Source organism: Cherax quadricarinatus, chromosome 88 (genome assembly GCF_038502225.1).
Source record: "Cherax quadricarinatus isolate ZL_2023a chromosome 88, ASM3850222v1, whole genome shotgun sequence".
In the NCBI taxonomy this organism is placed as follows: domain Eukaryota; kingdom Metazoa; phylum Arthropoda; class Malacostraca; order Decapoda; family Parastacidae; genus Cherax; species Cherax quadricarinatus.
In genome coordinates this window covers 9,131,996-9,154,495 of record NC_091379.1, presented here as the reverse complement: position 1 = coordinate 9,154,495, position 22,500 = coordinate 9,131,996, and the positions used below count along the sequence as shown (strand labels likewise).

The 22,500-nt window shown below is 43.2% G+C and overlaps 1 protein-coding gene across 2 annotated transcripts in view; it reads right to left on the bottom strand.

Moving 5' to 3' along the window:
• Window positions 1-22,500, bottom strand: part of LOC128698484 (adenylate cyclase type 2) — a 346,235-nt gene that overhangs the window by 184,871 nt on the left and 138,864 nt on the right. For both annotated transcript variants that reach the window (XM_070103973.1, XM_070103974.1), the window contains exon 2: window positions 11,129-11,256. In XM_070103973.1, coding sequence (XP_069960074.1) covers window positions 11,129-11,254 — 126 coding nt within the window. In that variant the 5' untranslated portion in view covers window positions 11,255-11,256. The remainder of the gene's footprint in view (window positions 1-11,128; window positions 11,257-22,500) is intronic.

The following is a 22,500-nucleotide window of genomic DNA, read 5'->3' as shown; positions in this document are numbered from 1 at the left end:
TTCATCCACCAATCTCTGCAACTTCTCTTCAGAATCTCCCAAGAGCACAGTGTCATCAGCAAAGAGCAGCTGTGACAACTCCCACTTTGTGTGTGATTCTTTATCTTTTAACTCCACGCCTCTTGCCAAGACCCTCGCATTTACTTCTCTTACAACCCCATCTATAAATATATTAAACAACCACGGTGACATCACACATCCTTGTCTAAGGCCTACTTTTACTGGGAAAAAATTTCCCTCTTTCCTACATACTCTAACTTGAGCCTCACTATCCTCGTAAAAACTCTTCACTGCTTTCAGTAACCTACCTCCTACACCATACACTTGCAACATCTGCCACATTGCCCCCCTATCCACCCTGTCATACGCCTTTTCCAAATCCATAAATGCCACAAAGACCTCTTTAGCCTTATCTAAATAGGTCTTTGTGGCATTTATGGATTTGGAAAAGGCGTATGACAGGGTGGATAGGGGGGCAATGTGGCAGATGTTGCAAGTGTATGGTGTAGGAGGTAGGTTATATATATATATATATATATATATATATATATATATATATATATATATATATATATATATATATATATATATATATATATATATATATATATATATCTGAGAGGGAGGAGTGAACTGACGAAGGAGGAGAGGAAGTATGCGAAGAATTGAATTGGAAGTTGAAGGTCTTCAGGATGGAATGTGGGAATGTTCCTGGAGAATGGTAAGAATGGATTGAGTTGAGATCCACTGATAAAGTCTCCTAACACTTGCTGACACTGTTCACCTAGCAGTAAATAGGTACCTGGGTGTTAGTTGACTGTCGTTGGTGGCATCCTGGGTAAGTCTCCTAACACTTGCTGACACTGTTCACCTAGCAGTAAATAGGTACCTGGGTGTTAGTTGACTGTCGTTGGTGGCATCCTGGGTAAGTCTCCTAACACTTGCTGACACTGTTCACCTAGCAGTAAATAGGTACCTGGGTGTTAGTTGACTGTCGTTGGTGGCATCCTGGGTAAGTCTCCTAACACTTGCTGACACTGTTCACCTAGCAGTAAATAGGTACCTGGGTGTTAGTTGACTGTCGTTGGTGGCATCCTGGGTAAGTCTCCTAACACTTGCTGACACTGTTCACCTAGCAGTAAATAGGTACCTGGGTGTTAGTTGACTGTCGTTGGTGGCATCCTGGGTAAGTCTCCTAACACCTGCTGACACTGTTCACCTAGCAGTAAATAGGTACCTGGGTGTTAGTTGACTGTCGTTGGTGGCATCCTGAGTAAGTCTCCTAACACCTGCTGACACTGTTCACCTAGCAGTAAGTAGGTACCTGGGTGTTAGTTGACTGTCGTTGGTGGCATCCTGGGTAAGTCTCCTAACACCTGCTGACACTGTTCACCTAGCAGTAAATAGGTACCTGGGTGTTAGTTGACTGTCGTTCGTGGCATCCTGAGTAAGTCTCCTAACACCTGCTGACACTGTTCACCTAGCAGTAAATAGGTACCTGGGTGTTAGTTGACTGTCGTTGGTGGCATCCTGGGTAAGTCTCCTAACACCTGCTGACACTGTTCACCTAGCAGTAAATAGGTACCTGGGTGTTAGTTGACTGTCGTTGGTGGCATCCTGGGCAAGTCTCCTAACACTTGCTGACACTGTTCACCTAGCAGTAAATAGGTACCTGGGTGTTAGTTGACTGTCGTTTGTGGCATCCTGGGTAAGTCTCCTAACACCTGCTGACACTGTTCACCTAGCAGTAAATAGGTACCTGGGTATTAGTTGACTGTCGTTGGTGGCATCCTGGGTAAGTCTCCTAACACCTGCTGACACTGTTCACCTAGCAGTAAATAGGTACCTGGGTATTAGTTGACTGTCACTGGTGGCATCCTGGGTAAGTCTCCTAACACCTGCTGACACTGTTCACCTAGCAGTAAATAGGTACTTGGGTATTAGTTGACTGTCGTTGGTGGCATCCTGGGTAAGTCTCCTAACACCTGCTGACACTGTTCACCTAGCAGTAAATAGGTACCTGGGTATTAGTTGACTGTCGTTGGTGGCATCCTGGGTAAGTCTCTTAACACCTGCTGACACTGTTCACCTAGCAGTAAATAGGTACCTGGGTATTAGTTGACTGTCGTTGGTGGCATCCTGGGTAAGTCTCCTAACACCTGCTGACACTGTTCACCTAGCAGTAAATAGGTACCTGGGTGTTAGTTGACTGTCGTTGGTGGCATCCTGGGTAAGTCTCCTAACACCTGCTGACACTGTTCACCTAGCAGTAAATAGGTACCTGGGTGTTAGTTGACTGTCGTTGGTAGCATCCTGGGAAAGTCTCCTAACACCTGCTGACACTGTTCACCTAGCAGTAAATAGGTACCTGGGTGTTGACTGTCGTTGGTGGCATCCTGGGTAAGTCTCCTAACACCTGCTGACACTGTTCACCTAGCAGTAAATAGGTACCTGGGTGTTAGTTGACTGTCGCAGATGGCATCCTGGGTAAGTCTCCTAACACCTGCTGACACTGTTCACCTAGTAGTAAATAGGTACCTGGGTGTTAGTTGACTGTCGTTGGTGGCATCCTGGGTAAGTCTCCTAACACCTGCTGACACTGTTCACCTAGCAGTAAATAGGTACCTGGGTATTAGTTGACTGTCGTTGGTGGCATCCTGGGTAAGTCTCCTAACACCTGCTGACACTGTTCACCTAGCAGTAAATAGGTACCTGGGTGTTAGTTGACTGTCGCAGATGGCATCCTGGGTAAGTCTCCTAACACCTGCTGACACTGTTCACCTATCAGTAAATAGGTACCTGGGTGTTAGTTGACTCGTTGGTGGCATCCTGGGTAAGTCTCCTAACACTTGCTGACACTGTTCACCTAGCAGTAAGTAGGTACCTGGGTGTTAGTTGACTGTCGTTGGTGGCATCCTGGGTAAGTCTCCTAACACCTGCTGACACTGTTCACCTAGCAGTAAATAGGTACCTGGGTATTAGTTGACTGTCGTTGGTGGCATCCTGGGTAAGTCTCCTAACACCTGCTGACACTGCTCACCTAGCAGTAAATAGGTACCTGGGTGTTAGTTGACTGTCGTTGGTGGCATCCTGGGTAAGTCTCCTAACACCTGCTGACACTGTTCACCTAGCAGTAAATAGGTACCTGGGTGTTAGTTGACTGTCGTTGGTAGCATCCTGGGAAAGTCTCCTAACACCTGCTGACACTGTTCACCTAGCAGTAAATAGGTACCTGGGTGTTAGTTGACTGTCGTTGGTGGCATCCTGGGTAAGTCTCCTAACACCTGCTGACACTGTTCACCTAGCAGTAAATAGGTACCTGGGTGTTAGTTGACTGTCGCAGATGGCATCCTGGGTAAGTCTCCTAACACCTGCTGACACTGTTCACCTAGCAGTAAATAGGTACCTGGGTGTTAGTTGACTGTCGTTGGTGGCATCCTGGGTAAGTCTCCTAACACCTGCTCACACTGTTCACCTAGCAGTAAATAGGTACCTGGGTATTAGTTGACTGTCGTTGGTGGCATCCTGGGTAAGTCTCCTAACACCTGCTGACACTGTTCACCTAGCAGTAAATAGGTACCTGGGTGTTAGTTGACTGTCGCAGATGGCATCCTGGGTAAGTCTCCTAACACCTGCTGACACTGTTCACCTATCAGTAAATAGGTACCTGGGTGTTAGTTGACTCGTTGGTGGCATCCTGGGTAAGTCTCCTAACACTTGCTGACACTGTTCACCTAGCAGTAAATAGGTACCTGGGTATTAGTTGACTGTCGTTGGTGGCATCCTGGGTAAGTCTCCTAACACCTGCTGACACTGTTCACCTAGCAGTAAATAGGTACCTGGGTATTAGTTGACTGTCGTTGGTGGCATCCTGGGTAAGTCTCCTAACACCTGCTGACACTGCTCACCTAGCAGTAAATAGGTACCTGGGTGTTAGTTGACTGTCGCAGATGGCATCCTGGGTAAGTCTCCTAACACCTGCTGACACTGTTCACCTAGTAGTAAATAGGTACCTGGGTGTTAGTTGACTGTCGTTGGTGGCATCCTGGGTAAGTCTCCTAACACCTGCTGACACTGTTCACCTAGCAGTAAATAGGTACCTGGGTGTTAGTTGACTCGTTGGTGGCATCCTGGGTAAGTCTCCTAACACTTGCTGACACTGTTCACCTAGCAGTAAATAGGTACCTGGGTATTAGTTGACTGTCGTTGGTGGCATCCTGGGTAAGTCTCCTAACACCTGCTGACACTGTTCACCTAGCAGTAAATAGGTACCTGGGTATTAGTTGACTGTCGTTGGTGGCATCCTGGGTAAGTCTCCTAACACCTGCTGACACTGCTCACCTAGCAGTAAATAGGTACCTGGGTGTTAGTTGACTGTCGCAGATGGCATCCTGGGTAAGTCTCCTAACACCTGCTGACACTGTTCACCTAGTAGTAAATAGGTACCTGGGTGTTAGTTGACTGTCGTTGGTGGCATCCTGGGTAAGTCTCCTAACACCTGCTGACACTGTTCACCTAGCAGTAAATAGGTACCTGGGTATTAGTTGACTGTCGTTGGTGGCATCCTGGGTAAGTCTCCTAACACCTGCTGACACTGTTCACCTAGCAGTAAATAGGTACCTGGGTGTTAGTTGACTGTCGCAGATGGCATCCTGGGTAAGTCTCCTAACACCTGCTGACACTGTTCACCTATCAGTAAATAGGTACCTGGGTGTTAGTTGACTCGTTGGTGGCATCCTGGGTAAGTCTCCTAACACTTGCTGACACTGTTCACCTAGCAGTAAGTAGGTACCTGGGTGTTAGTTGACTGTCGTTGGTGGCATCCTGGGTAAGTCTCCTAACACCTGCTGACACTGTTCACCTAGCAGTAAATAGGTACCTGGGTATTAGTTGACTGTCGTTGGTGGCATCCTGGGTAAGTCTCCTAACACCTGCTGACACTGCTCACCTAGCAGTAAATAGGTACCTGGGTGTTAGTTGACTGTCGTTGGTGGCATCCTGGGTAAGTCTCCTAACACCTGCTGACACTGTTCACCTAGCAGTAAATAGGTACCTGGGTGTTAGTTGACTGTCGTTGGTAGCATCCTGGGAAAGTCTCCTAACACCTGCTGACACTGTTCACCTAGCAGTAAATAGGTACCTGGGTGTTAGTTGACTGTCGTTGGTGGCATCCTGGGTAAGTCTCCTAACACCTGCTGACACTGTTCACCTAGCAGTAAATAGGTACCTGGGTGTTAGTTGACTGTCGCAGATGGCATCCTGGGTAAGTCTCCTAACACCTGCTGACACTGTTCACCTAGCAGTAAATAGGTACCTGGGTGTTAGTTGACTGTCGTTGGTGGCATCCTGGGTAAGTCTCCTAACACCTGCTCACACTGTTCACCTAGCAGTAAATAGGTACCTGGGTATTAGTTGACTGTCGTTGGTGGCATCCTGGGTAAGTCTCCTAACACCTGCTGACACTGTTCACCTAGCAGTAAATAGGTACCTGGGTGTTAGTTGACTGTCGCAGATGGCATCCTGGGTAAGTCTCCTAACACCTGCTGACACTGTTCACCTATCAGTAAATAGGTACCTGGGTGTTAGTTGACTCGTTGGTGGCATCCTGGGTAAGTCTCCTAACACTTGCTGACACTGTTCACCTAGCAGTAAATAGGTACCTGGGTATTAGTTGACTGTCGTTGGTGGCATCCTGGGTAAGTCTCCTAACACCTGCTGACACTGTTCACCTAGCAGTAAATAGGTACCTGGGTATTAGTTGACTGTCGTTGGTGGCATCCTGGGTAAGTCTCCTAACACCTGCTGACACTGCTCACCTAGCAGTAAATAGGTACCTGGGTGTTAGTTGACTGTCGTTGGTGGCATCCTGGGTAAGTCTCCTAACACCTGCTGACACTGTTCACCTAGCAGTAAATAGGTACCTGGGTGTTAGTTGACTGTCGTTGGTAGCATCCTGGGAAAGTCTCCTAACACCTGCTGACACTGTTCACCTAGCAGTAAATAGGTACCTGGGTGTTAGTTGACTGTCGTTGGTGGCATCCTGGGTAAGTCTCCTAACACCTGCTGACACTGTTCACCTAGCAGTAAATAGGTACCTGGGTGTTAGTTGACTGTCGCAGATGGCATCCTGGGTAAGTCTCCTAACACCTGCTGACACTGTTCACCTAGCAGTAAATAGGTACCTGGGTGTTAGTTGACTGTCGCAGATGGCATCCTGGGTAAGTCTCCTAACATCTGCTGACACTGTTCACCTAGCAGTAAATAGGTACCTGGGTGTTAGTTGACTGTCGTTGGTGGCATCCTGGGTAAGTCTCCTAACACCTGCTGACACTGTTCACCTAGCAGTAAATAGGTACCTGGGTATTAGTTGACTGTCGTTGGTGGCATCCTGGGTAAGAGTCCTAACACCTGCTGACACTGTTCACCTAGCAGTAAATAGGTACCTGGGTGTTAGTTGACTGTCGCAGATGGCATCCTGGGTAAGTCTCCTAACACCTGCTGACACTGTTCACCTATCAGTAAATAGGTACCTGGGTGTTAGTTGACTCGTTGGTGGCATCATGGGTAAGTCTCCTAACACTTGCTGACACTGTTCACCTAGCAGTAAGTAGGTACCTGGGTGTTAGTTGACTGTCGTTGGTGGCATCCTGGGTAAGTCTCCTAACACCTGCTGACACTGTTCACCTAGCAGTAAATAGGTACCTGGGTATTAGTTGACTGTCGTTGGTGGCATCCTGGGTAAGTCTCCTAACACCTGCTGACACTGCTCACCTAGCAGTAAATAGGTACCTGGGTGTTAGTTGACTGTCGTTGGTGGCATCCTGGGTAAGTCTCCTAACACCTGCTGACACTGTTCACCTAGCAGTAAATAGGTACCTGGGTGTTAGTTGACTGTCGTTGGTAGCATCCTGGGAAAGTCTCCTAACACCTGCTGACACTGTTCACCTAGCAGTAAATAGGTACCTGGGTGTTAGTTGACTGTCGTTGGTGGCATCCTGGGTAAGTCTCCTAACACCTGCTGACACTGTTCACCTAGCAGTAAATAGGTACCTGGGTGTTAGTTGACTGTCGCAGATGGCATCCTGGGTAAGTCTCCTAACACCTGCTGACACTGTTCACCTAGCAGTAAATAGGTACCTGGGTGTTAGTTGACTGTCGTTGGTGGCATCCTGGGTAAGTCTCCTAACACCTGCTCACACTGTTCACCTAGCAGTAAATAGGTACCTGGGTATTAGTTGACTGTCGTTGGTGGCATCCTGGGTAAGTCTCCTAACACCTGCTGACACTGTTCACCTAGCAGTAAATAGGTACCTGGGTGTTAGTTGACTGTCGCAGATGGCATCCTGGGTAAGTCTCCTAACACCTGCTGACACTGTTCACCTATCAGTAAATAGGTACCTGGGTGTTAGTTGACTCGTTGGTGGCATCCTGGGTAAGTCTCCTAACACTTGCTGACACTGTTCACCTAGCAGTAAATAGGTACCTGGGTGTTAGTTGACTGTCGTTGGTGGCATCCTGGGTAAGTCTCCTAACACCTGCTGACACTGTTCACCTAGCAGTAAATAGGTACCTGGGTATTAGTTGACTGTCGTTGGTGGCATCCTGGGTAAGTCTCCTAACACCTGCTGACACTGCTCACCTAGCAGTAAATAGGTACCTGGGTGTTAGTTGACTGTCGTTGGTGGCATCCTGGGTAAGTCTCCTAACACCTGCTGACACTGTTCACCTAGCAGTAAATAGGTACCTGGGTGTTAGTTGACTGTCGTTGGTAGCATCCTGGGAAAGTCTCCTAACACCTGCTGACACTGTTCACCTAGCAGTAAATAGGTACCTGGGTGTTAGTTGACTGTCGTTGGTGGCATCCTGGGTAAGTCTCCTAACACCTGCTGACACTGTTCACCTAGCAGTAAATAGGTACCTGGGTGTTAGTTGACTGTCGCAGATGGCATCCTGGGTAAGTCTCCTAACACCTGCTGACACTGTTCACCTAGCAGTAAATAGGTACCTGGGTGTTAGTTGACTGTCGCAGATGGCATCCTGGGTAAGTCTCCTAACACCTGCTGACACTGTTCACCTAGCAGTAAATAGGTACCTGGGTGTTAGTTGACTGTCGTTGGTGGCATCCTGGGTAAGTCTCCTAACACCTGCTGACACTGTTCACCTAGCAGTAAATAGGTACCTGGGTATTAGTTGACTGTCGTTGGTGGCATCCTGGGTAAGTCTCCTAACACCTGCTGACACTGTTCACCTAGCAGTAAATAGGTACCTGGGTGTTAGTTGACTGTCGCAGATGGCATCCTGGGTAAGTCTCCTAACACCTGCTGACACTGTTCACCTATCAGTAAATAGGTACCTGGGTGTTAGTTGACTCGTTGGTGGCATCCTGGGTAAGTCTCCTAACACTTGCTGACACTGTTCACCTAGCAGTAAATAAGTACCTGGGTGTTAGTTGACTGTCGTTGGTGGCATCCTGGGTAAGTATCCTAACACCTGCTGACACTGTTCACCTAGCAGTAAATAGGTACCTGGGTATTAGTTGACTGTCGTTGGTGGCATCCTGGGTAAGTCTCCTAACACCTGCTGACACTGCTCACCTAGCAGTAAATAGGTACCTGGGTGTTAGTTGACTGTCGTTGGTGGCATCCTGGGTAAGTCTCCTAACACCTGCTGACACTGTTCACCTAGCAGTAAATAGGTACCTGGGTGTTAGTTGACTGTCGTTGGTAGCATCCTGGGAAAGTCTCCTAACACCTGCTGACACTGTTCACCTAGCAGTAAATAGGTACCTGGGTGTTAGTTGACTGTTGGTGGCATCCTGGGTAAGTCTCCTAACACCTGCTGACACTGTTCACCTAGCAGTAAATAGGTACCTGGGTGTTAGTTGACTGTCGCAGATGGCATCCTGGGTAAGTCTCCTAACACTGTTCACCTAGCAGTAAATAGGTACCTGGGTGTTAGTTGACTGTCGTTGGTGGCATCCTGGGTAAGTCTCCTAACACCTGCTGACACTGTTCACCTAGCAGTAAATAGGTACCTGGGTATTAGTTGACTGTCGTTGGTGGCATCCTGGGTAAGTCTCCTAACACCTGCTGACACTGTTCACCTAGCAGTAAATAGGTACCTGGGTGTTAGTTGACTGTCGCAGATGGCATCCTGGGTAAGTCTCCTAACACCTGCTGACACTGTTCACCTAGCAGTAAATAGGTACCTGGGTGTTAGTTGACTCGTTGGTGGCATCCTGGGTTAGTCTCCTAACACTTGCTGACACTGTTCACCTAGCAGTAAATAGGTACCTGGGTGTTAGTTGACTGTCGTTTGTGGCATCCTGGGTAAGTCTCCTAACACCTGCTGACACTGTTCACCTAGCAGTAAATAGGTACCTGGGTGTTATTTGACTGTCGTTGGTGGCATCCTGAGTAAGTCTCCTAACACCTGCTTACACTGTTTACCTAGCAGTAAATAGGTACCTGGGTATTAGTTGACTGTCACTGGTGGCATCCTGGGTAAGTCTCCTAACACCTGCTGACACTGTTCACCTAGCAGTAAATAGGTACCTGGGTATTAGTTGACTTTCGTTGGTGGCATCCTGGGTAAGTCTCCTAACACCTGCTGACACTGTTCACCTAGCAGTAAATAGGTACCTGGGTGTTAGTTGACTGTCGTTGGTGGCATCCTGGGTAAGTCTCCTAACACCTGCTGACACTGTTCACCTAGCAGTAAATAGGTACCTGGGTATTAGTTGACTGTCGTTGGTGGCATCCTGGGTAAGTCTCCTAACACCTGCTGACACTGTTCACCTAGCAGTAAATAGGTACCTGGGTGTTAGTTGACTGTCGCAGGTGGCAATACTACCAAACTTAGTTCCAGATCCTAGTAAAGGATACATACATAGCTACAAGGATAGGTACGACACATGTGGGGGTTAGAAGCCGAGACTCGAACTCCCACACACAGAAAATTGGTGAGTACACACTAAATCACAGAGTACACGCACACGTACACGCACACGTACACGGTAGGTAACGAGCTGCTGTCACGTACATGTTAATTTAAGAATTCTCCTGTGTCTCCGTAATTAATCTGATTTATAATTCACATGCAACAGTGTATATACACTGAGGTGTGTTTATACACAGGTGTGTATATCTCAGTGTATATACATTGGTAATTTACATTAATCACTATTTTAGGTATTAGAATATTCTTAATTGATGTTGTACATGTGGCATTATATATATATATATATATATATATATATATATATATATATATATATATATATATATATATATATATATATATATATATATATATATATATATGCAAAACAACCACTCTGAAAGAAAAGAGAAATTCCAAGCGCTTTCGTGACTACTCACATTATCAAGGTTCCTTGATAATGTGAGTAGTCACGAAAGCGCTTGGAATTTCACGATTCTTTCACAGAGGTATATATACTCAGGATTCTTTTAAGTGGTATATTCTTCAATATGGTATATACCGAGGGTGGGGAAACGAGTGATACACGTGTCCTTATACACGTGTCCTAAGACACGTGTCCTGAGACACATGTCTTCCGAATAACATGGATGTTTGTACTGGTCAATATATCGCTGATAAATCTCCCTCAGTAATCCCGTGATGTATATTACCAGTAGACATTTTGTGTAAATCCCGGACAAGAGCCTTTGTGATGCCCATATACAACTGATGGAGACGTAGGTGAGAGTGAGAGATAGAGATAGAGAGATATGTAGATAAAGAGAGAAAGAGAGAGAGAGAGAGTTATTGAACTTATTGTCTTCATAAAGTTGAACACACATTTCGCTCCACTTTGTACAGAGAAAGAGAGAAACTGTACATGGAGGATGGAGATATCTCACTTGTGTAAAGGCCAGTGTTCTTTTTATATTTGACTTTATTTAATTTTATTAGAGTGAGAGGGAGAAAGAGAGATATGTTTATAGAATACATTCAGTACTGTGATTAAACTGTGTTTGTGTAATCTCTCTCTCTCTCTCTCTCTCTCTCTCTCTCTCTCTCTCTCTCTCTCTCTCTCTCTCTCTCTCTCTCTCTCTCTCTCTCTCTCTCTCTCTCTCTCTCCTACTTGGGTTGTAGCGTCACTCACCTGGGTAGCGTGTAGCAGGGCTACTAGGAGGCAGGTAACAGCTATGGCAGCCAACACAACAACAGCCATAAAGGCTGAGTGTCTAAGACGTCCTCGATACCTCTCGTACACCCTCTTCAGTTCCATCACTGTAACATTAATTATTATTATTATTATTATTATTTATTATTATTACTATTATTATTATTATTTATTATTATTATTGGAATCCATTCATGTGTGTGTGTGAGGTTACACTATGACACAATTCAAGGTGTGAATTGAAAACTATATACTTGAGATGTGTACTCCTCTCAGTGTATGTACACTGAGATGTATACACCTCTTAGTGTATATGCTATGAGATATACACTTCTCAGGTTATACACTTTGACATACACACCTCTCAGGGTATACACACTGACATACACACCTGTGAGGGTATACACACACACACACCTCTCAGGGTATACACGCTGACATACACACCTCTCAGGGTATACACACTGACATACACACCTGTGAGGGTATACACACACACACACTTCTCAGGGTATACACGCTGACATACACACCTCTCAGGGTATACACACTGACATACACACCTGTGAGGGTATACACACACACACACCTCTCAGGGTATACACGCTGACATACACACCTCTCAAGGTATACACACTGACATACACACCTCTCAGGGTATGCACACTGACATACACACCTCTTAAGGTATACACACTGACATACACACCTCTCAGGATATACACACATACACACCTCTCAAGGTATACACACTGACATACACACCTCTCAGGGTATACACGCTGACATACACACCTCTCAAGGTATACACACTGACATACACACCTCTCAGGATATACACACATACACACCTATCAAGGTATACACACTGACATACACACCTCTCAGGGTATACACTGACATACACACCTCTCAAGATATACACACTGACACACCTCTCAGGGTATACACACTGACATACACACTTCTCAAGGTATACACTGACATACACACCTCTCAAGATATACACACTGACATACCTCATTGCATACACAATGTCATACACACCTCTCAGGATATACACACTGACATACACTCCTCATTGTATACACACTGACATACACTCCTCATTGTATACACACTGACATACACACCTCATTGTATACACACTGACATACACACCTCTCAGGATATACACACTGACATACACTCCTCATTGTATACACACTGACATACACACTGAGGTATATACACAAACACTAATATATTTGTCAGTGTGGAAGCCAAGCAGTTAACTTGTTTGTCTTCTCTCTTGTTTGTAGTCTTAACTTGTTTGTCTTCTCTCTTGTTTGTTGTCTTAACTTGTTTGTCTTCTCTCTTGTTTGTTGTCTTAACTTGTTTGTCTTCTCTCTTGTTTGTAGTCTTAACTTGTTTGTCTTCTCTCTTGTTTGTAGTCTTAACTTGTTTGTCTTCTCTCTTGTTTGTAGTCTTAACTTGTTTGTCTTCTCTCTTGTTTGTAGTCTTAACTTGTTTGTCTTCTCTCTTGTTTGTAGTCTTAACTTGTTTGTCTTCTCTCTTGTTTGTAGTCTTAACTTGTTTGTCTTCTCTCTTGTTTGTAGTCTTAACTTGTTTGTCTTCTCTCTTGTTTGTAGTCTTAACTTGTTTGTCTTCTCTCTTGTTTGTAGTCTTAACTTGTTTGTCTTCTCTCTTGTTTGTAGTCTTAACTTGTTTGTCTTCTCTCTTGTTTGTAGTCTTAACTTGTTTGTCTTCTCTCTTGTTTGTAGTCTTAACTTGTTTGTCTTCTCTCTTGTTTGTAGTCTTAACTTGTTTGTCTTCTCTCTTGTTTGTAGTCTTAACTTGTTTGTCTTCTCTCTTGTTTGTAGTCTTAACTTGTTTGTCTTCTCTCTTGTTTGTAGTCTTAACTTGTTTGTCTTCTCTCTTGTTTGTAGTCTTAACTTGTTTGTCTTCTCTCTTGTTTGTAGTCTTAACTTGTTTGTCTTCTCTCTTGTTTGTAGTCTTAACTTGTTTGTCTTCTCTCTTGTTTGTAGTCTTAACTTGTTTGTCTTCTCTCTTGTTTGTAGTCTTAACTTGTTTGTCTTCTCTCTTGTTTGTAGTCTTAACTTGTTTGTCTTCTCTCTTGTTTGTTGTCTTAACTTGTTTGTCTTCTCTCTTGTTTGTAGTCTTAACTTGTTTGTCTTCTCTCTTGTTTGTAGTCTTAACTTGTTTGTCTTCTCTCTTGTTTGTTGTCTTAACTTGTTTGTCTTCTCTCTTGTTTGTAGTCTTAACTTGTTTGTCTTCTCTCTTGTTTGTAGTCTTAACTTGTTTGTCTTCTCTCTTGTTTGTTGTCTTAACTTGTTTGTCTTCTCTCTTGTTTGTTGTCTTAACTTGTTTGTCTTCTCTCTTGTTTGTAGTCTTAACTTGTTTGTCTTCTCTCTTGTTTGTAGTCTTAACTTGTTTGTCTTCTCTCTTGTTTGTAGTCTTAACTTGTTTGTCTTCTCTCTTGTTTGTAGTCTTAACTTGTTTGTCTTCTCTTTTGTTTGTTGTCTTAACTTGTTTGTCTTCTCTCTTGTTTGTAGTCTTAACTTGTTTGTCTTCTCTCTTGTTTGTAGTCTTAACTTGTTTGTCTTCTCTCTTGTTTGTAGTCTTAACTTGTTTGTCTTCTCTCTTGTTTGTAGTCTTAACTTGTTTGTCTTCTCTCTTGTTTGTAGTCTTAACTTGTTTGTCTTCTCTCTTGTTTGTTGTCTTAACTTGTTTGTCTTCTCTCTTGTTTGTTGTCTTAACTTGTTTGTCTTCTCTCTTGTTTGTAGTCTTAACTTGTTTTTCTTCTCTCTTGTTTGTAGTCTTAACTTGTTTGTCTTCTCTCTTGTTTGTTGTCTTAACTTGTTTGTCTTCTCTCTTGTTTGTAGTCTTAACTTGTTTGTCTTCTCTCTTGTTTGTTGTCTTAACTTGTTTGTCTTCTCTCTTGTTTGTAGTCTTAACTTGTTTGTCTTCTCTCTTGTTTGTAGTCTTAACTTGTTTGTCTTCTCTCTTGTTTGTAGTCTTAACTTGTTTGTCTTCTCTCTTGTTTGTTGTCTTAACTTGTTTGTCTTCTCTCTTGTTTGTTGTCTTAACTTGTTTGTCTTCTCTCTTGTTTGTAGTCTTAACTTGTTTTTCTTCTCTCTTGTTTGTAGTCTTAACTTGTTTGTCTTCTCTCTTGTTTGTTGTCTTAACTTGTTTGTCTTCTCTCTTGTTTGTAGTCTTAACTTGTTTGTCTTCTCTCTTGTTTGTTGTCTTAACTTGTTTGTCTTCTCTCTTGTTTGTAGTCTTAACTTGTTTGTCTTCTCTCTTGTTTGTAGTCTTAACTTGTTTGTCTTCTCTCTTGTTTGTAGTCTTAACTTGTTTGTCTTCTCTCTTGTTTGTAGTCTTAACTTGTTTGTCTTCTCTCTTGTTTGTTGTCTTAACTTGTTTGTCTTCTCTCTTGTTTGTAGTCTTAACTTGTTTGTCTTCTCTCTTGTTTGTAGTCTTAACTTGTTTGTCTTCTCTCTTGTTTGTAGTCTTAACTTGTTTGTCTTCTCTCTTGTTTGTAGTCTTAACTTGTTTGTCTTCTCTCTTGTTTGTAGTCTTAACTTGTTTGTCTTCTCTCTTGTTTGTAGTCTTAACTTGTTTGTCTTCTCTCTTGTTTATAGTCTTAACTTGTTTGTCTTCTCTCTTGTTTGTAGTCTTAACTTGTTTGTCTTCTCTCTTGTTTGTAGTCTTAACTTGTTTGTCTTCTCTCTTGTTTGTAGTCTTAATTTGTTTGTCTTCTCTCTTGTTTGTAGTCTTAACTTGTTTGTCTTCTCTCTTGTTTGTAGTCTTAACTTGTTTGTCTTCTCTCTTGTTTGTAGTCTTAATTTGTTTGTCTTCTCTCTTGTTTGTAGTCTTAACTTGTTTGTCTTCTCTCTTGTTTGTAGTCTTAATTTGTTTGTCTTCTCTCTTGTTTGTAGTCTTAACTTGTTTGTCTTCTCTCTTGTTTGTAGTCTTAACTTGTTTGTCTTCTCTCTTGTTTGTAGTCTTAACTTGTTTGTCTTCTCTCTTGTTTGTAGTCTTAACTTGTTTGTCTTCTCTCTTGTTTGTAGTCTTAACTTGTTTGTCTTCTCTCTTGTTTGTTGTCTTAACTTGTTTGTCTTCTCTCTTGTTTGTTGTCTTAACTTGTTTGTCTTCTCTCTTGTTTGTAGTCTTAACTTGTTTTTCTTCTCTCTTGTTTGTAGTCTTAACTTGTTTGTCTTCTCTCTTGTTTGTTGTCTTAACTTGTTTGTCTTCTCTCTTGTTTGTAGTCTTAACTTGTTTGTCTTCTCTCTTGTTTGTTGTCTTAACTTGTTTGTCTTCTCTCTTGTTTGTAGTCTTAACTTGTTTGTCTTCTCTCTTGTTTGTAGTCTTAACTTGTTTGTCTTCTCTCTTGTTTGTAGTCTTAACTTGTTTGTCTTCTCTCTTGTTTGTTGTCTTAACTTGTTTGTCTTCTCTCTTGTTTGTTGTCTTAACTTGTTTGTCTTCTCTCTTGTTTGTAGTCTTAACTTGTTTTTCTTCTCTCTTGTTTGTAGTCTTAACTTGTTTGTCTTCTCTCTTGTTTGTTGTCTTAACTTGTTTGTCTTCTCTCTTGTTTGTAGTCTTAACTTGTTTGTCTTCTCTCTTGTTTGTTGTCTTAACTTGTTTGTCTTCTCTCTTGTTTGTAGTCTTAACTTGTTTGTCTTCTCTCTTGTTTGTAGTCTTAACTTGTTTGTCTTCTCTCTTGTTTGTAGTCTTAACTTGTTTGTCTTCTCTCTTGTTTGTAGTCTTAACTTGTTTGTCTTCTCTCTTGTTTGTTGTCTTAACTTGTTTGTCTTCTCTCTTGTTTGTAGTCTTAACTTGTTTGTCTTCTCTCTTGTTTGTAGTCTTAACTTGTTTGTCTTCTCTCTTGTTTGTAGTCTTAACTTGTTTGTCTTCTCTCTTGTTTGTAGTCTTAACTTGTTTGTCTTCTCTCTTGTTTGTAGTCTTAACTTGTTTGTCTTCTCTCTTGTTTGTAGTCTTAACTTGTTTGTCTTCTCTCTTGTTTATAGTCTTAACTTGTTTGTCTTCTCTCTTGTTTGTAGTCTTAACTTGTTTGTCTTCTCTCTTGTTTGTAGTCTTAACTTGTTTGTCTTCTCTCTTGTTTGTAGTCTTAATTTGTTTGTCTTCTCTCTTGTTTGTAGTCTTAACTTGTTTGTCTTCTCTCTTGTTTGTAGTCTTAACTTGTTTGTCTTCTCTCTTGTTTGTAGTCTTAATTTGTTTGTCTTCTCTCTTGTTTGTAGTCTTAACTTGTTTGTCTTCTCTCTTGTTTGTAGTCTTAATTTGTTTGTCTTCTCTCTTGTTTGTAGTCTTAACTTGTTTGTCTTCTCTCTTGTTTGTAGTCTTAACTTGTTTGTCTTCTCTCTTGTTTGTAGTCTTAACTTGTTTGTCTTCTCTCTTGTTTGTAGTCTTAACTTGTTTGTCTTCTCTCTTGTTTGTAGTCTTAACTTGTTTGTCTTCTCGCTTGTTTGCAGCACCTTCTTCAGTGTCTGCAGAAGTAAAGAAATAATCTGTTCTGAATTCATCACTCGCATGTGATCACGGAGGATGAAGCCCGCACCATTCCTCGCACTCAGTAACCCAGTCTGGTTTACCTCTTCATGTAAACGTTAGTGTATATATGCAATAAAATCACGATATATATATATATATATATATATATATATATATATATATATATATATATATATATATATATATATATATATTATAAGTGACAAGTGAAATGGGTTACCACTGATACCTTCTGCCTCAGAATTTCTCCTCTCTGTTGTCTTTCAGCATTGCATAGCTCCTGACGACGCTCGAGAGTGCGAAAGATCTTGAGCCAAAGTTTTCCATCCCCATGTGGCCTTTTTCTGCATATATATATATATATATATATATATATATATATATATATATATATATATATATATATATATATATATATATATATATATATATATTTATATATATATATTGTGGTTGTGTGTGTATACAGTCAACTCTGTTATAAAGCTTCCCTTTTAGAGAGATTTCTCACAAATGCGATGATTGAAATGGATAGAGAACTGACCAGGCCTTTGAAAGTCCTTCATGTTGCCTGCTGTTCAATTTTCAATGTACCTTTATAATATATTTTTACAAAATATGCACTGTATAGAGGAGGTTTTAAGAGAATTTACTGTATAAGAGGATTATGCTTGTAGTAAGTGGTCTTGTACCTGTTATGTGATCTACCTGGCAGTACCTAGTACCTAATTGTAGGTGGTTGGTCCCTCACCTGTCAGGTGAAGGGGTAAAGGGGAAGGGTTGTATATCAGGGTGGCCCCCTAAGGTTAAGGGGTTGTGCCTCCCCTGACCAGGAGAATGATGTATGAGTGAGGACAGCAAAGGGTAGGGAAAACAGCAAGGGGCAGGGGAGACAACAGGGGGTAGGGGACAGACAGCATACAGCAGGGAAGACAGCAGGGGGTAAGAGAGACAGCAAGGAGTAGGGGAGACAGCAGGGGAAAGGGGAGGCAGCAAGGGGTAGAGGAGAGACAGCAAGGGGTAGGGGAGACAGCAAGGGGTAGGGGAGACAGCATGGGGTAGGGGGAGACAGCAGGGGGTAGGGGAGAGACAGCAAGTAGGGAAGACAGCAGGGGGTAAGGGAGACAGCAGGGGGTAGGGAAGACAGCAAGGGGTACTGGAGACAGTAAGGGGTAGGGGAGAGACAGCATGAAGCAGGGGAGATAGCAGGGAGTAGGGGAGACAGCAGGGAGTAGGGGAGACAGCAAGGAGTAGGGGAGACAGAGCAAGTGGTAGAGGGGAGACAGCAAGGGGAAGGAGATAACAAGGGGTAGGGGAAACAGCAAGGGGTAGGGGGAGACAACAAAGGGCAGGGGAGACAGTAGGGGTAGGGGAGAGACAGCAAGGAGTAGGGGAGACAGGGAGTAGGGGAGAGACAGCATGGAGTAGGGGAGACAGCAGAGAGTAGGGAAGGAGGAGACAAGGGGTAGGGGGAGACAGCAAGGGGTAGGGGGAGACAGCAAGGGGTAGGGTGAGACAGCAAGGGGTAGGGGGAGACAGCAAGGGGTAGGGTGAGACAGCAAGGGGTAGGGTGAGACAGCAAGGGGTAGGGGGAGACAGCAAGGGGTAGGGGGAGACAGCAAGGGGTAGGGTGAGACAGCAAGGGGCAGGGAGGGAGGGAGAGAGAGATAGGTCACTCTGACATTCTCTTAGTAAATTACAGCGCTGTTGACTATTACGGATTTGCTGGTCATTAGGGCATCTGCGGCTGCCCTAATGACCGGGTCCTGCCCTAGGACAGGCGAACTTGCCCTAGGATGGGCAAACCTTACCCTAGGATGGGCAAACCTTGCCCTAGGATGGGCAAACCTTACCCTAGGATGGGCAAACCTTGCCCTAGGATGGGCAAACCTTGCCCTAGGATGGGAAAATCTTGCCCTAGGATGGGCAAACCTTACCCTAGGATGGGCAAACCTTGCCCTAGGATGGGCAAGCCTTGCCCTATATCACTTAATAATAAAACCTCTAAGTATAATCTTGAGCGCATCATGTTATCTTGCTTCCCTCTATAATACTATTGTACTACCGTGTGGTCTAGTATATCCCCTTGTACTGGCATGTACTACCTGTACATGACAGTACAATGGGAGTACTACACTTGTACTACTGTCATGTTATATTACATATATCAATCACCAAACACACACACATACACACACACAACCAGCACGGATTCACGGAAGGCAAATCCTGTGTCACAAACCTTCTGGAGTTTTATGATAAAATAACAGAAGTAAGACAAGAGAGAGAGGGGTGGGTTGATTGCATCTTCTTGGACTGCAAGAAGGCCTTTGACACAGTTCCTCACAAGAGATTAGTGCAGAAGCTAGAGCATCAGGCGCATATAACAGGAAGGGCACTGCAATGGATCAGAGAATACCTGACAGGGAGGCAACAACGAGTCAAGGTACGTAATGATGTATCACAGTGGGCACCTGTGACGAGCGGGGTCCCACAGGGGTCGGTCCTAGGACCAGTGCTATTTTTGGTATATGTGAACGACATGACGGAAGGGTTAGACTCAGAAGTGTCCCTGTTTGCAGATGATGTGAAGTTAATGAGGAGAATTAAATCTGATGAGGACCAGCAGGACTTCAAAGAGACCTGGACAGACTGGACACCTGGTCCAGCAAATGGCTTCTCGAATTTAATCCTGCCAAATGCAAAGTCATGAAGATGGGGGAGGGGCACAGAAGACCACAGACAGAGTATAGGCTAGGTGGCCAAAGACTGCAAACCTCACTCAAGGAGAAAGATCTTGGGGTGAGTATAACACCGAGCATGTCTCCGGAAACACAGATCAATCAGATAACTGCTGCAGCATATGGGCGCCTGGCAAACCTGAGAACAGCATTCCGATACCTTAGTAAGGAATCATTCAAGACACTGTACACCGTGTATGTCAGGCCCATACTGGAGTATGCAGCACCTGTTTGGAACCCGCACTTGATAAAGCACGTCAGGAAACTAGAGAAAGTACAAAGGTTTGCGACAAGGTTAGTTCCAGAGCTAAGGGGAATGTCCTATGAAGAAAGATTAAGGGAAATCGGCGTGACCACACTGGAGGACAGGAGGGTCAGGGGAGACATGATAACGACATATAAAATACTGCGTGGAATAGACAAGGTGGACAAAGACAGGATGTTCCAGGGAGGGGACACAGAAACAAGAGGCCACAATTGGAAGTTGAAGACACAAATGAGTCAGAGAGATAGTAGGAAGTATTTCTTCAGTCATAGAGTTGTAAGGCAATGGAATAGCCTAGAAAATGACGTAGTGGAGGCAGGAACCATACACAGTTTTAAGACGAGGTTTGATAAAGCTCATGGAGCGGGGAGAGAGAGGGCCTAGTAGCAACCGGTGAAGAGGCGGGGCCAGGAGCTAGGACTCGACCCCTGCAACCACAAATAGGTGAGTACAAATAGGTGAGTACACACACACACACACACACACACACACACACACACACACACACACACACACACACACACACACACACACACACATTTTATATATATATATATATATATATATATATATATATATATATATATATATATATATATATATATATATATATATATATATATATATATTTATATAATATATATATATATTATGTGTGTGTGTGTATGTGTGTGTGTGTGTGTGTGTGTGTGTGTGTGTGTGTGTGTGTGTGTGTGTGTGTGTGTGTGTGTGTGTGTGTGTGTGTAGTAGATAGTCTATATAAACAAGCCAGTTATTAATGATAATTAAGTTATTCTTGGCAAAGGTAATTACCTAGACATATGATTTCGTATCCATATCTTTAAAGGTAATTGATGCTAGGAATAGCAATTTCAGTATTGATAATGTATATTGATGTAAGACATCACTGAGTGTGTATTGATCACCTGGGAAACGTATGTATATTGATCATCTAAACTAGTTCACACACACGACCAATGAAGAGGCGGGGCCAGGAGCTAAGACTTGACCCCTGCAACCACAATTAGGTGAATACACACACACACACACACACACACACACACACACACACACACACACACACACACACACACACACACGACTTACCAAGAGAGTTGATGATAATATTGGAGTTGAGAGGTCGCATGGTGTGGCAGTAGTTACACTGTGTAGCAGTTACACTGTGAGGCAGTAGTTACACTGTGTGTAGCAGTAGTTACACTGTGTGTGGCATGAGTTACACTGTGTGAAGCAGTAGTTACACTGTGGCAGTAGTTAGTGTGTGGCAGGAGTTACACTGTGTGTAGCAGTAGTTACACTGTGTGTGTGGCATGAGTTACACTGTGTGTGGCATGAGTTACACTGTGTGTAGCAGTAGTTACACTGTGGCAGTAGTTAGTGTGTGGCAGGAGTTACACTGTGTGTAGCAGTAGTTACACTGTGTGTGTGGCATGAGTTACACTATGTGTGTGGCATGAGTTACACTGTGTGTAGCAGTAGTTACACTGTGTGTGTAGCAGTAGTTAGTGTTTTTCAGTAGTTACACTGTATGTGTAACATTAGTTACACTGTGTGGCAGTAGTTACACTGAGTAGCAGTAGGTACAGTGTGTGGCAGTAGCTACACTATGTGTTTATCAGTAGTTACACTGTGTTTATCAGTAGTTACATTGTGTGTAGCAGTAGTTACACTGTGTAGCAGTAGTTACACTGTGTGTGGCAGTAGTTACACTGTGTAGCAGTAGTTACATTGTGTAGTAGTAGGTACAGTGTGTAGCAGCAGTTACACTGTGTAGCAGTAGTTACAGTGTGTGTGGCAGTAGTTACAGTGTGTAGCAGTAGTTACACTGTGTAGCAGTAATTACACTGTGTAGCAGTAGTTACATTGTGTAGTAGTAGTTACAGTGTGTAGCAGTAGTTACACTGTGAGGCAGTAGTTACACTGTATGCGTAGCAGTAGTTACACTTTGTGTAGCAGCAGTTGCACAGTGTGTAGCAGTAGTTACACTGTGTAGCAGTAGTTACACTGTGTAGCAGTAGTTACACTGTGTAGCAGTAGTTACACTGTGTAGCAGTAGTTACACTGTGTAGCAGTAGTTACACTGTGTAGCAGTAGTTACACTGTGTAGCAGTAGTTACACTGTGTGTAGCAGTAGTTACACTGTGTGTAGCAGTATTTACAATGTGTGTGGCAGTAGTTACATTGTGTGTAGCTGTAGTTACACGTGACGGAGGTAACTGCTTATTAGAACGACACGGGAGAGAGATAATTGCTTCTTAGAACGACGCAGGACATTTTTAACTAAGAACGACACTGGAGAGAGAATTGCTTCTCAGAACGACACAGGACGTTCTTAACTAGTAACAACGACACAGGAGAGATATAATTGCTTGTTAGAACGACACAGGACGTTCTTAACTAGTAACAACGACACGGGAGAGAGATAATTGCTTGTTAGAACGACACAGGACGTTCTTAACTAGTAACAACGACACGGGAGAGAGATAATTGCTTGTTAGAACGACACGGGACGTTCTTAACTAGTAACAACGACACGGGAGAGAGATAATTGCTTGTTAGAACGACACAAGACGTTCTTAACTAGTTAGAACGACACGGGAGAGAGATAATTGCTTGTCAGAACGACAGGTATCTCGCTAGTACCGCACACCAGCGGCAGCTTGAGACAGACTCGAGGCTCAGGACGATATGATAAAAAATTTACCTTCAAACCTTTTCCCTAAAAGGTCGACCAACCAGGACAACATCTGCCCAAACTCGGTCCAAACTGGTTTATACTCCCAGCTTACTAT